The sequence below is a fragment of the Lactuca virosa genome, chromosome 5 (assembly GCF_052849685.1).
Source record: "Lactuca virosa cultivar CGN04683 chromosome 5, Lactuca_virosa_CGN04683_v6, whole genome shotgun sequence".
Lineage (NCBI taxonomy): Eukaryota > Viridiplantae > Streptophyta > Magnoliopsida > Asterales > Asteraceae > Lactuca > Lactuca virosa.
The window spans coordinates 430,167,822-430,181,885 of NC_136430.1; the positions used below are offsets into that span (position 1 = coordinate 430,167,822).

At 34.1% G+C, this 14,064-nt stretch overlaps 1 protein-coding gene, 1 long non-coding RNA gene and 1 pseudogene across 22 annotated transcripts; 2 read left to right on the top strand and 1 right to left on the bottom strand.

The window, feature by feature from the left end:
- The first annotated feature begins 8,149 nt into the window (after positions 1-8,149).
- On the top strand, positions 8,150-10,865 carry LOC145113117 (uncharacterized). Of its 20 annotated transcripts, none has more exons than XM_079049244.1 (8): positions 8,150-9,049; positions 9,179-9,226; positions 9,296-9,362; positions 9,504-9,596; positions 9,703-9,785; positions 9,869-9,974; positions 10,150-10,212; positions 10,586-10,865. In XM_079049244.1, exons 5-8 carry the CDS (start codon positions 9,726-9,728, stop codon positions 10,663-10,665), a joined length of 309 nt encoding a protein of 102 aa, XP_078905370.1. In that variant the 5' UTR covers positions 8,150-9,049; positions 9,179-9,226; positions 9,296-9,362; positions 9,504-9,596; positions 9,703-9,725; the 3' UTR covers positions 10,666-10,865. The 20 variants fall into 20 exon arrangements, 15 of the variants coding, with proteins under 15 accessions (XP_078905370.1, XP_078905358.1, XP_078905371.1 ...); XM_079049232.1 differs by lacking the exon at positions 9,504-9,596 and having other exon boundaries at positions 8,150-8,615; positions 8,786-9,049; positions 9,154-9,226; positions 9,692-9,785; positions 10,586-10,860; XM_079049235.1 differs by having other exon boundaries at positions 8,151-9,049; positions 9,154-9,226; positions 9,692-9,785; positions 10,586-10,860.
- On the bottom strand, positions 10,558-11,904 carry LOC145113118 (uncharacterized). The gene is made up of 3 exons (XR_013710732.1): positions 11,163-11,904; positions 10,879-11,074; positions 10,558-10,700 (listed from the first exon to the last, which is right to left on the bottom strand). It is a non-coding gene; the product is annotated as an uncharacterized LOC145113118 (long non-coding RNA).
- A 318-nt stretch (positions 11,905-12,222) lies between these two features.
- LOC145113119 (protein COFACTOR ASSEMBLY OF COMPLEX C SUBUNIT B CCB2, chloroplastic pseudogene) lies at positions 12,223-13,408 on the top strand (annotated as a pseudogene). Its single transcript, XR_013710733.1, has 3 exons — positions 12,223-12,593; positions 12,763-12,834; positions 12,905-13,408. The product of XR_013710733.1 is annotated as a protein COFACTOR ASSEMBLY OF COMPLEX C SUBUNIT B CCB2, chloroplastic pseudogene (transcript).
- The last annotated feature ends 656 nt before the right edge of the window (positions 13,409-14,064 follow it).

A 14,064-nucleotide genomic window follows, 5' to 3' on the forward strand; every position in this document is an offset into this window, starting at 1 on the left:
CGGATCCGAAGCAAGAGGGAAGGGAGACAGGTGGTGCGAAGGTCAGACACGCGGCAGGTGGTGTGAGGCTCGGACGAGGCTGCACACGCGTCACTCCTTGGATGCGCCACGGCTTCGGATGACTCAGCAAATTTCGGACACGCGGCGCGCATAGAGCGAAGATGACGTGGCCGGAGCATGACTATGCGAATTTTCTCGATTTTTGTGCTAAAACTTCTAAAATCCATAACTTTCGCATACGAGCTTCGTTTTTGACGTTCTTTATATGCACGCGTAGGTAAAATTACGCTCTACAACTTTCATTTAGACTTCGTCAGCTAATTTTGAATTTAATTTTTATATTATTATTTTTAACAGACCGTGATAGGAAATCCGTTAAAATTTCATAACTTCTTTATCCGACGTCCGTTTTCGTCTGTCTTTTTACCGTTGTACTACTATTGACGAGACCTTCGATTCTCATTTAGGTTGTATCGGCTAAAAATCACTCGATCTAAAATTCGAGTTTTTAGCTGTCTACTCCTAAGCTGAAACTTAGAAAAATCATAACTTCCTCATACGAAGTCAGATTTGGGCGTTCTTTTTATACCTACTCTCGGTTTAACGAACACTACGAATTTCGTTTAGATCACTAAGGCTAAAAAGTAGTTTATCAAAAACTCACTTTTACGTCATTCGGCACCGTGCCGGTTTTGTCGTGAAACTTCGACATGTCATAACTTCTTCGTTATAACTCGGATTTCGGTATTCTTTATATATCCGTAATCCTTGTCACGACCACTACAAATTTCTTAATAGATATAGACTTTATCTAATATTTATTTTTTACGCTCATTTTTATTTTTAATTAATTAAATCCTAGTAATTAAGCATAAAACACATAATTCACATAATTCCTTTTCATTTCTTCAAAATGAGTTACGAAGGTTAACCTAGACTATCACATCAATATTAATGCCTAGCCTAGAAACACGGGCGTTACAATTCTCTCCCCCTTAGGATGATTCCGTCCCCGGAATCACACATCAACAAACAACTGCGGGTAGCAACTCATCATGTCACTCTCCATTTCCCAGGTGAGATTTGGCCTATTCGTATGTTTTCAACGCACAAGCACTAAATCAACCATCTTGCGTCGCAACTTCTTAGTCTTACGGTTAACGATTGCCTCAGGTTCTTCGATCAACCTCTTGTTTTCATGCAACCTTAACTCAGAAATTGAAATTATGTCGGACACATCTCCCGTGAACTTTCTTAAATAACACACATGAAAGGCTTTGATAAAGTGACAGATGTGAAAATCTTTAATAAATAGATCATTTTTCGACTCCATATTGTTTAAAACCCATGGAATCTGATGTCATATCTTTCTTGACCATTTAAGACAAAAACATCATAACAAAAACTGTTTTTATACTTTTAACTTGCATCATCCAAATTTACAGCAACTAATTTTGAATGCGTGAGCAGAGGATGAAAAAGTTAGGGGCAATCTAGTCATTTGTGATCATATAACATCTTAACAGTTTACTTACCCATACCCCTACCTCTAATCAATGCTTTTTGTTTAATCTTCAAACATCATAATAAAACCACAAAATGAATCCAATTACCTTTTTACCCTTGGGCAATCTGATCCACAACCTTGGGAAGCAAACCAAGATCACCTTAAAATGATACTTGAACATATGGTGTAAAAACCCAAATTCCACTTCAAGTAATCAACAAAAATTTATTGAATCTTCATAGAATGCATCTTCTGCCCCACCCCCAAACTAAAAAGAATAGTTTAACGTGGAAAAACTACCATAAGTATTTAACATCAGAAGGCTCATTTGTAGATGAATTACAGGAATAAAAGTAAAAAATGAAAATGATCTCCATGATAATCCATTACCAATATCAAATATAAACATATGATTCAAAAGCTTGTAATCAGAAACAATGACAACTATTGAGACTTGCATAATTCGAAGATGCATAGTTAACTATCCATAGTATAAAAATAGAGCTTATTAGGAAATAAAATAATAAATCTTCAAAAAGAAGAATAGTATAAGCAATAACACTCATAATTGATCTTTTACCCAACACCTCCTCCCCCAACATTTACTTTGATAGCCTACACTCACAACAGATGCTTGATCAATATTTAGTGAACTAAAAATTGTGTTCCATCTTTTTGGGTTGGGAAAAAAGTTGCAATTTATGGGAGATTTTATTTACATAACTTTTCTGAGTGCAGTACGTATATAGGTTCTCCAGGTATCTGTTTTATAGAATCATTTCTACTCCTTGCATGATTTCTCATCTAAGATGGAACTGTATATTTACTCTTCTGCAAAATAAAGTGAATACTCTAATGAATCTTTGAACATAAAATGTAATATATATATATATATATATATATATATATATATATATATATATATATATATATATATGATAACCTGCTTCGCAGTACATTATGGCTCCCTTTTTAATCTCCCAAGTGATGTTGATCAGTGTCATTATGGAAAACACCCTTGTAACCGATCCTATCAATCAACTATTGAATTAGCTTTTTGGGGATTAATAATCTTCAAAAATAAGAGTAAAAATCGTTTTTTCTATCCAAACCCCAAATTATCTTTCTTTTTTCTGGATACCAAAAATCCTCAAGGGATTACACATCTGTTGAACTTTTTGCAAAAAAAAAAAAAGTACATGAAAGTATAAAAACAAACATGCAGATCCATCAACTAATTTGTAAAAATTTACAAAGGATACCTAATTTTTACCCCTGTATATATAACAACAAAAAAATAAAAAAATAAAATGCCAAAGTTGCCCCTGGAGTGAATAAAACTCCATGCCTGGTGTTAAACTAAGAAAATGACATAGAAACACACACAAATTCCATTTGTAGCAAACAAAAGTAGGTCAAGAAGGAAAGTTTTTTCTCTAATAGTTGTCTATCTGATATAATAGTTGTTGGTTATTCATGGTGGAGTCAAAGAGGTAAGATAGGAGAAATAAGGTGCACCGTAGGTAATGGAGTCTTTGGTGTAGAATGATGCAACCGATAGATTCTTAAAACATTGAAAGAGTGAGTAAGGTAGAGCATTGAGACTGTCATGGGTGAAAATGGGCTCACAACTATACCTGATACAAGCATAATTAGCAATTATTATCTCTCGACCTCTTGAACCCATTTCTTCCTTACAATTATAGCTTAATTCTATCACCCAAACCAAGCAAATTACCCTGTATATACACATTTAGTCACAAGAATTTCGTAAATATGATATAAACATATGAACAAACCAAATTATATGGTTTCATTTTGACATAGAAATAATAATAAAAAAACTAAATTTGAAACAAAGGCTATTTATGTGAAACCAAGAACACAAAAACATAATTACCGGAGAAAAGTCCAACACATCTAACCATGTGAAGCCTTTAGCAAATATATAGAATAAATAAATAAAACCATAACACCTACCAGTTTTCTTCATAAAAACATCTAACCATGTGAAACCTCTAGCAAATATATAAAAATAAATAAATAAAACCATAACGCCTACCAGTTTTCTTCATAGTAGCCTTCGATTTAGGTTATTGGTGGACCATAACCGAAGAAAAACAGGGAGCTTCATCCAAGATTAGATACATACACAAAAGCATAAGAACACCAAATCTCCTTTCATACTCCATTTGAAATTAGTAAAAACAGGGAGAACAATATGATGGTTACCTCATATGAAGTGCATCAGGGCAAACCAATATTTCCTCATACCCCCATCAACCCGTCTACCCACTCAGACAATGAGAATTCAAACCTCAAATCTGAATTTATAGGGAATAATGAAGCTTTTTTCCCCTTATAAACTTTCACATTTTACAACATCTCTGGTTGAAAAATAAAAGAAAGTGTGATTATATGTAGAATAACCCAAATGATTGCTTATAATTGATATATACCTGAAGCAAAAAAATTCAACTGACTGTTATGAAACACCATATATGACCTAGTGCAAGTATTTTGAAGCACAACCCCATACAGATCTACATCTCCTTTGCAGATGCGGGATCACTGGAACACCATTGGTACCATCATGACCTAAGTTTACATAGTATTGCATCTATTTAGGTCGAATCGAACGTTTCTCTTACCTTTTTTAACTTCCAGCAAAGAGATACACACTACATCATAGAATGAAATCTTTATAGTAAAGACGTAGATGAGATGCCTTGAACCACAAACCCGACTGAAAATAAAAAAATTACACCTGTTAAATCTCTCAGGGTATGGGAGCGACGGCGGCAATACGATTGCCGACTGAATGGGATCTCTAGTTTGTAATCAATTAAGATATTGATTCGCGACTCTGCTCAATTTCTAACAAAAAAATTAGGGTTAAAATGAATGGGTATATAACTATAATCGTATAAATAAAGAAATTGATAAATAATTTTGGAAACGACTATCTTCAACAATCTCCGTGATTTGGGTGCTGATTTATTACACAAAAGTCGGAGACTCTTAATTGTTTCCAATGAAGAGCGAGAATGAAGGCGGATGGGGTATTAAGAGGCACAAAGGGCATTATCGGAACTTCAGTTGGAAAATTTGAGCGGGAAAAGTAGCTTGGGAGGGGCTTAGCAAATGCTACGTGACATAATTGTACTGTTTTATTACAATAGAGGATTTAAAAAATTAAAAAATTATTTTTGTAAAAATCCGGCTTATATTAAGTTGTGAATTTACTTCGTTAAATTGTGAAGTCTAACGACATAAAAAAATTTAAAAAAAAATTAAAAACAAAAACATGTCCTACTATTTAGTTCCAAAAGGTTATCTCGCATGTCATATTTCCCATAAACTTATCTCGTGTACCCTATTTAGATATGTTATGTACATTTGTAGATAATATTTTCTTCGTAAAACAGTAGTATATTTATTTTTTAGGCAAAAATATAACACGTCAGATAAACTAGATTAATGAATGTAATAAATGTGGTTGATTTTTGTTTGAACCGAAAATAATAATATTTTCTCATATATCTGTGATTGAAACCCGGACCATCTTATTAACCCGAAAACATGTCCTACTATTTAGTTCCAAAAGGTTATCTCGCATGTCATATTTCCCATAAACTTATCTCGTGTACCCTATTTAGATATGTTATGTACATTTGTAGATAATATTTTCTTCGTAAAACAGTAGTATATTTATTTTTTAGGCAAAAATATAACACGTTGGATAAACTAGATTAATGAATGTAATAAATATGGTTGATTTTTCTTTGAACCGAAAATAATAATATTTTCTCATATATATGTGATTGAAACCCGGACCATCTTATTAACCAAATAGACTAGTCCCAGTTTGAAATCATTGCAATTAATTAAAAGTCGTTTGTCCCTACCTCCCTTCCTTTCCCCCTAAAATGTGTGATTAGTTTCTTTGCTTACAACAACAAAGATGATCATACATTACTCATCCTTCACCATTTAACAACTTGATTTGCTTAACTAGTTAACTATAGAGTGCAGCAAGAGGAATGACACATTCAAATGAACAATATGCAGAGAGATTAATCAATCTAAATAATACTTTTGCAGTTTTGGCAACATTTTTAAAGCAATTTTAAAACTTAAATTTAACCGATGTGATGTGGATGACTATGTGTTTATTTATAAGTTTGCTTAATTGGTATATTTAGATCGTATGTATGTAATTTATGAGTTTCTTTTAATGTAACCAAATATTCGGATATGCAATACAAAACTACAAATATATATAGTCGTTAAATATTTTTTTGTAGAAATATAACGTTAAAAAATGAGAAAGATATAATTTGATAGTGTTTGAAAAGATTAATGGTTTTATAAATTTTGTTCAACTCATACATGCATGATGCTTCTTCCATCTAGAAGGAGACAAACATCTATAGAATGTAATTATGTAATAACGTTTATATACAGCACAAGTTTTTACAACATATATCAAAAACTTTGAGATCATTATTTTGACAAAAACAATCTATTTAAAAATTAAAAGTTGAAAAATAGAACTTTAACACATATATATTAGGGTATTTTGTGTAAATATATATGTTTTTTATTTGCAGTAACCAACGTGGAAACTGTTGTACAAGTTGAGATGCACAATTTACAATACGTCGTAGCCTAGGTCTATTTTTAAATATTGTTCTTCGCTGATATATCCGTAAAAAAGCAATATTCAAAAACAAGAACTCGCGCACACACACAAACTTCACATCACATCAAGAATGGCTGGTGGAGATGACAAGCAATTCCGTCAACTGACAGTGGAGGAAAAAGTTGATGAGATAAAGCGAATCAAGAAATGGCTAGCACTTGTTGATGTGGCAGAAGACTTCCAAAACCCTGAATGTTACCCACTTGTCGTTCAAGATTTCATGAGAGTGATTCATTGAGCTTACCCCAGAGAAAGAACTCTCCAAGAGTGATGAAACTCCACGAAGAAACACTCTGCTGATGCCTCTCTTCATGATCAAACAGAAAAAGATTTTGAACCTTTTGGTGTTGCAGGATGAAAAAGTTGATTTGTATGTTGGTGGACTCAAAGTAAACGCCTACAAACAATGGCGAATCTAGAAACAAAATAACGTGGTTCCTTATATAAATGAAATGGAAAAAAATATGAAAATGTAGGTCTTTTGTCAAAAATAAAGTAGTTCTTTATGTTTTTTTATATAGAATTGTTGTATTAAAAAAGAAAAAAGGTAGGTCCTAGGACCCACCTTCACATACTGTAGCTACGCCCCTGCCTACAAAGTTGATTTGGTTTTAGGCGACCTGAAGAGGTGCGTCATGCCTCAAAACTCAATGGAAGCAGGTTTTGATTGATCGCTCTGTTAAAGAGAAGATGATGATCCAGTTGTGGGTTTTCCGTTACCAAAATAACCTAGATAAACATGCCATGCTCATGTTACTCAACAACGTCATGAAGAATGCACCAATACAACTTGGTGGATCAGTTGCTGCTGGTGAGAACATCAACACTGGAGAGAGTTCAACAGTTGGGAAAAGAAAGGAAAAGGTCATTTGAAGCTAGAGATATGATGTTTTTGGAAGTGATCGTAAACTAGGGTTCAACGTTGAAGATGATATGTTTTTTTGTTCTTTTAATGTACCGTGGAATAGTGAGAAAACATTTTATATAATATTTTTAGTTTTTGTTATTGAGTAAATGTTTTCTTGGGTTTAATGGTGACACCATTTAGTTAGACTTGCACAAAAAAACCTCCATGTTCAAGAAGGCGGTGGATGTTTGTTTTGTTTTTATAATTTATCGTGAGGTTTCTTGGAGAACCCAGTTTAATTTTCAACCCATACTCAAGACATTGGGCGTGTTTGGCACGGAGCTTTTGGAAGCGTTTGGGAGCTTCTAGCTTTTAGCTTTTAACAAAACGCTCTAGTTTAAACAAAAATCTTTGTTTGGCGGTACGAGCGTTTAGCTTTTAGTTTAAACAAAACGCTCGAATTCTAAAAGCTACTTCATGTAGCTTTTAACAAAACGCTACTGAGCTTTTGAAATCGATTTCCATAATTACCCTTAAAAATATATTTATATATTTATTTATTTTTAATCAATTGTCATTTTATGTAATTTTATATATTTCAAAAGCTTCCAGCTACTTTTGCCAAACATTCATATAACAAATAAAAGTTACAGTTTCCCGCTACCAGCTACCTGCTACACGCTACCCGCTACCAGCTAACCGCTACCCGCTTCCAGCTAACAACTACTTTTACCAAACACGTCCATTGCATATGACTTTAATTTTTGTAATAGGATAGAGTTATGGAAGATTTCTAAATTATAATAATTTAGGGTTTTATTTCAAATGTGAATTTATTATATATACAATAAAATCAGCCGGTTTTGAGCCAACATCGATTTTTGTTCACCGTCATCTTCATTCGATCTACTTTAATGGCGCTCTACCGACAATCAGGCTGTTCCTCGCTCTCCAATTTTAAGAGGGTGTTTGACTTATCTTTTGAGAGGTTAAAAGTTATTTTTAGAAAAAATAAAATGCAAAAGATGGTTGAAAAAGCATTTTAAAAGCAACTTTTCCAGCTTTTGGATTTTTGATAACTTTTTGATCCTGACTTTTCGTACCTTTTTTGCCAAAAAGGACTTTTGCCCGAAACACCCCCTAAATCCTGCAATCGACCACCACTCTTTATCTTCTCTCTTATGCTACCACCGTCGCCCGTACCTTCTTATGCCGGTCACCATACCATCGCAACTGCTTCCTTCTCCGTCGCTCACAACAAGATGGCTCTGGCTAAGAGTGATAGGACCCGTGTTCCCTCTTTCAGTGTGAATCGTCGGCGTCGACTTCTCCTGTGACCCCCGTCGTAGTCTTCTACCCACTGGAGAAATCGAGTCTCCACAAAAGAAGCCCTAAGAATTTGCTACTGCTTTTCCTGGTCAGAGATAAAAGAGATAAGAGCAGGTGAATGTGCTTCAGAATCGGAGGTGGATTGCTGTGAAGAAGATGGAACTGAAAAGATCAAGCCGAAAAGGCCGGCAACAAACCACCAACGTACAAACGGACCTCCTGCTAAGGTACGCACCACCGCATCGTTTACCCCTCAGACCACGTCTCCACCGACATTTGTCTCTCTGCCGGCCGTTGCACACCAAATTTAGGGTTTCGGCATATGTCTGGCGTTCCCTGGGTAATTTTCAACAATGGGATTAATTATCACAGACTCTCAAATCCCTAATTTCTACAGGCTTCGAAGCTTCTAATTTATGTGATGCCATTGAAAGCTAAGTGCTTTGTTCTCAAATTCTTTACTACCTTATATCGTTTTTCATGTTTGTGTGATCTTGATGGGTTCCTCCTATTTGATGATTGTAGCTAGATTGGAGGCTTTCTGATTAGCAAGTAACATGAGATTGCGGTGAAGATTAGAGTAAACTAGCATACAGAGAGTTTGTCAAGTGCAAAATCTTTCCAGGGTTCACTTCAAACCTCATTTCTTCTGGTTCGTATGGTTAGTAATTTACAACTTTCATACTTGAGAACAAACATATCATATCAGACTGAGTTTTATTCTTTTTATAAATAAAGACTTGTGTTATAATATATTAAATCCAGGTTGATGTGATTGTGACAACAACAGGTGGCATTGAAGAAGATCTTATAAAATGTCTTGCAGACACATACAAAGGTGAATTTTCTCTACCTGCTGCTGCCTTACGTTCAAAAGGACTAAATTGTATTGGTAATTTATTGACAGCTACTGTAAGTTTGAGGATTGGATTATCCCAAAACTCGACCAAATGCTTCAAGAACAAAATACACAGGTATTGTACTTCCATTCAAGGTGTTGTTAATTTACATTTTTGTAATCTGTTATTTAGATTCAGAATCCATTCTATCATAAAAATTTATACTATCCTATCCGCTTTGTGTTTAACAACATGTGTTATTGACACCATCAAAAGTTATATCGAGTTTGGGGAAGAAGATTAATAATGAAAGTACATAAAGATTGGCTATATGGTGCAAGTAGTTGCATTGATGGATCAAGAATTAAGGTCTGAATAATAATAATATAACCATTCACATGATCATTTAATAAATTTAATAACTTTATAACTAATAACCTAAATAATGCAACAAATTGGAGAAGTATTATGCCAGAGAAAAAAACAAATGTGGTGGCAATGAGTGTTGTGGAGGATTTAATATATTCAAACACTACCTCTTCACCAAGCAACCTAGAGGTGAGTGATTATATTACATTAGTAAAAAAATGGTAAGAAGGGTATATTTGTAATTTTGTAATGTATTGTTGATAAAATAACAGATTTGGTTGAGAGGGACACAACATAAAGTTGGAAGGTTATCAGCAGGGAGCAAGATTACAAGCATGCTTACAGTCAATGACATGATCTTATGTGGTACTGAATCAGGTATGGTATGTTATTATTTATTTATGGTGTTGTTTTGTGTATAACATGTGTCCTCTATTTCCATGACTTAATAGGGTTGGATTTCACTATAGTGAAAGAATGAATTGAAGGTGGTTGAGTATATATTTTGCGTAAATATACAAAAGACGAATGTTAGTCATCTCATTTCTTGCAGGCAACATTATATCAAACAGGCGATTGAGGAAATGTCACCACTCAAGATCCCATATGAATGAATGTTAGTCACTTCTTAGGCATGTGTTTGTATTCTAAATTTCCCTCAACGAAGAATTGTCTTCTTATTTGTGTTCAATTAACATGCTGACATGTAATTTTCTGATTTTAGGATACTTCATACTGATGGCCCCTTTTCTAGTTTAGGTTTAAACATATGCTTCCCGTTAATTTTGCCACACACGCCCTATGTAACTATAACCAGGACAATTAGGGGTATTGATCTTCCAAAATATTAACCGAATAAAGTAGTATTTACTCGGTCTACAGTTAAATCCAAATAACCAATAAATTATTTAAATTGCAGATCATTTAAATCTTGATGTCAGCATTCCTATTTTTAAATAAATTACAAATTATTTAAATCTTGATGCCAGCCGAACGTTATAAAAGCAAAACAAGAAAAGAGCCTGGTGCCTGCCAAATTGCAATGGAAAAACAAAAATCCACTATTTAAGCTTCGTGTGTCCATCATCTTCTTCTTCTTCGAACCTGAGATACATGTTAAGAAAATAAACGTATCAAGCTAAATAACCATTCAGTAGTCAGCTAGCTAGATAGGGGTGTATATCAAATTTGTTAAGTCTGGCATTTTTTGTAAACCACGTGTCAAGCTAAATAACGCTTGGAATTGTAAGTTGTGTGATGCGTAATATATAAAATGAAGTACCTTTGTTGGGTTATTTCATGATCAAAACGGCGGTTGGAGAGTTGTCAAGCAAAAAGTTTTTAACTTGAGTAGACAATTTTAACTTTGTATGCAACATCCTTATCCTTCATAATGCTGGAGTCTATAGTCAAGCACAAATTAAATTGGTAAAAGGTGACGAATGGTGCGATAACAAATCTGGAAACGAGGAAATGCACTGCACAATATTGACAAAGAAATAAATACATAAAAAAGAAAAGAAAGTGTCATAAAATAATTCAAGTTCAGCTTGAATATGAATATACCTCAAGAGTCTCAGCACTAAGAGTTAAAAATCTGGCACTATGGAGCTTTTGAAGCATGTTAAAAGTCGTGCGAGCATCATTCTCCGTATATGTGTTTTTAAATGAATCATGCATACATATAGTCACGTTGTTTAGAGAAAGAAAGGCATGATTAGAGAAACACAAAGGTACACAACACCCCACCCATGATGTGTAGCACAAGGATGAAAGTTGTTGTGAAACATTCAAGTAGTGGATTGAGCAATCGTTGATTGTGAGATTCTCAAGTTGAGGTGCAATCACATTGATGGTTTTTGAACAATTGACATAGTTAAGGACGAGATTACAAAGACGGAGTGTAATGATATCAAATACCTTGTTGATTATAAAATGATGTAAGGTAAGGTTTTTTAAGTTGACACACTTGGAGAAAAGATCACTATAATTACCATCCCACATAAATATGACGCAATCAAGATTCAAAGTTGTTAAAGCTGGAAAACCCAAAGATAATCATCAAATATCTTATATAGCAAACCTTATTCCAGAAACGATTCAAATCGGCTTCATAGTTAAAGATTGATTAAACAACCAATCCAGTTTCATTGTTGTGTTTAAATATCCAAAATAACCATCAACTGTTAGAAAGAATTAAGATTCCAAGCCAATCAAGTTGTAGTAATCAACTTCATTGGAAAAAAAAAACAATTTTTAAATAATAATAATAAAAATACATGGTAAGACGAGGGTTAGGCGTAATAGAAACATTTGAGAAAATTAATTACCTGATTAGAAGTTCAGAATCGAGAAACTTGAGATGAATGCGTTGTTTAGAAAGCAACCGACATCAAGAGAATAGATATTACGATTTAGGCCTTGGGGATTTCAGTTTTTATGTATCGCTCTTGCCTCCAAATCCGAGGTCCAAACTATAAGTACCAGGCGAATATTTATACTAAAGTTTGGGCCTTTTAAAACTACGGGCCTGGGCCACCGCACACAACCAGAGCAGGCCCAGCAGGAAAGGACTTGTAAGTTGTTAGTTCTTACGATTGATAAACTATTTGTTAATGTTGGCCAATCTCAACTTCTCTACCGCTTACATCGTCTACAACAGTTGACGCAGAATCTACCCTCAAAATGAACCATAGCTGTACCCTGTTCCTTACTCCCTCCACTATTTTCTCCAAATTTGCCCCCAAATTCAATACCCTCAACACTTTCAATATTCTCACAAACACAAGAAAATCATCCAAAATAAGTTGCTCTGGCGCCGACAATTCTCAAAATCAACAGCAACAGCTCAATCTATCTGTTCTTCGCTTCACATTAGGGATTCCTGGATTGGACGAATCGTATTTACCCAGATGGATTGGCTATACATTTGGATCTCTTCTGATTTTGAATCACTTCCTGGGTTCGAATTCAACCACCGTGACGCCGGTCCAGCTTGTGAGTAATTTATTTGAATCAGGATTTTGATTTTTGAACATCCGAAAGAAGTTATATATATCCTCTTTGAAGCATAGAGGTCCTGGTTCAAAATCTTTACATATACGTTTATAAAACGTTTAACCTTTCCTTTCCTATTGATTTTGTTTAATTTGTATGGCTTTTTCAGAGAACCGAGTTACTTGGTCTTTCTTTGGCAGCATTCTCCGTCATGCTTCCCTACATTGGGCAGTTTCTAAAGGTGAAGCTTTTATTATTTTCTTCTGGTTCTTTGTTGTCAACCTGATACTTACAAAGAAAAACAAATTCAGGGTGCTACTCCGGTGATTCAAGCAAACATCCCTGAAGGCGCTGAGCAAATCTGCTCTTTGCAAAAGATTTCTAGTAATTCTGCTGATAAAAGTAATCAAATGTGCTAAAAAAAATTCAGATTCTGAGCTCTGGGACTTGCTTCCTGAAGAGACACGTTCTCTATTGGTTTTGCCTGTGCTTAAAGACAAGATTACAGGGTTTGTGTTGTTGGCATCTAGCATTAGTTATGCATATAATGATAAAGATAGAGCCTGGATAGCAGCCATTGCTAAAAAGTTTTGAGGTAATACTTAATAGCCCCTGTTACTTTTTGAGTTAATGCGCTAAGCACTTAATGACTTAATGCATATGGTTGTTACTTTTTGACTTAATTTCGACATAATGACTTAATAGGTTAAGCCAAAAAAACATTGGCACCAATTGTATTTTTTCATTCAAAGATTCAGTTGTTGTCAAATCGCAAGATATTTGACATCTATTTCTTAAGTTAATGACTTTTTCCATAGGTAACCTTTTTATTATACAATTGCTAAAGTGGAGGAAAATACACATATGCTTACTGAAATTTAGTTTTTGTCGGCTGATGCATGGTTGTCAATTGCAGTTAGTCTGGTTTGTCCATTCTTATTTATCCCCTTTATTCTTATTCATGTGCATCTTATCTATTATATAGCTCTTACCCTACTTTCTGTAAAGTCAATCTTCATTAAACGGCTTATTGATCTCATATTAATATATTTTCTTTTTGTTGAATAAGATTTTGGATTTGTTGATTTGGAAGCTAGCCCAAGAAATGTCTCTTTAACACATGCCTTTTTTTTTCTAGCAAATGTCTTGTTCTTTGATTAAAATTTTCAAAGGGTTTTGGTTTTTGAATGGCAGAGGTTCTTTATATGATTCTTTCCTACTTGAAAATTAGGGCCTTTGAGTTTCCTGGTTATTGGTTTTTCGTTTTTCATCATGTTCTTCATTTTATACAAAGAAAATCTTGGAAGCATTTGATTTTAATTTTTTTGTAATTGTTTTTTTATATTCGATTGATCATGCTCTTTCTTGAAGTATCTTCCTTTCTATAATGGTCTTTATGTGATAGTTTAAATTATGTTTTTTTTAATCTTCTCTTCCTTTTGATGTGTTGGTTATTTCATGTCTTATGTGA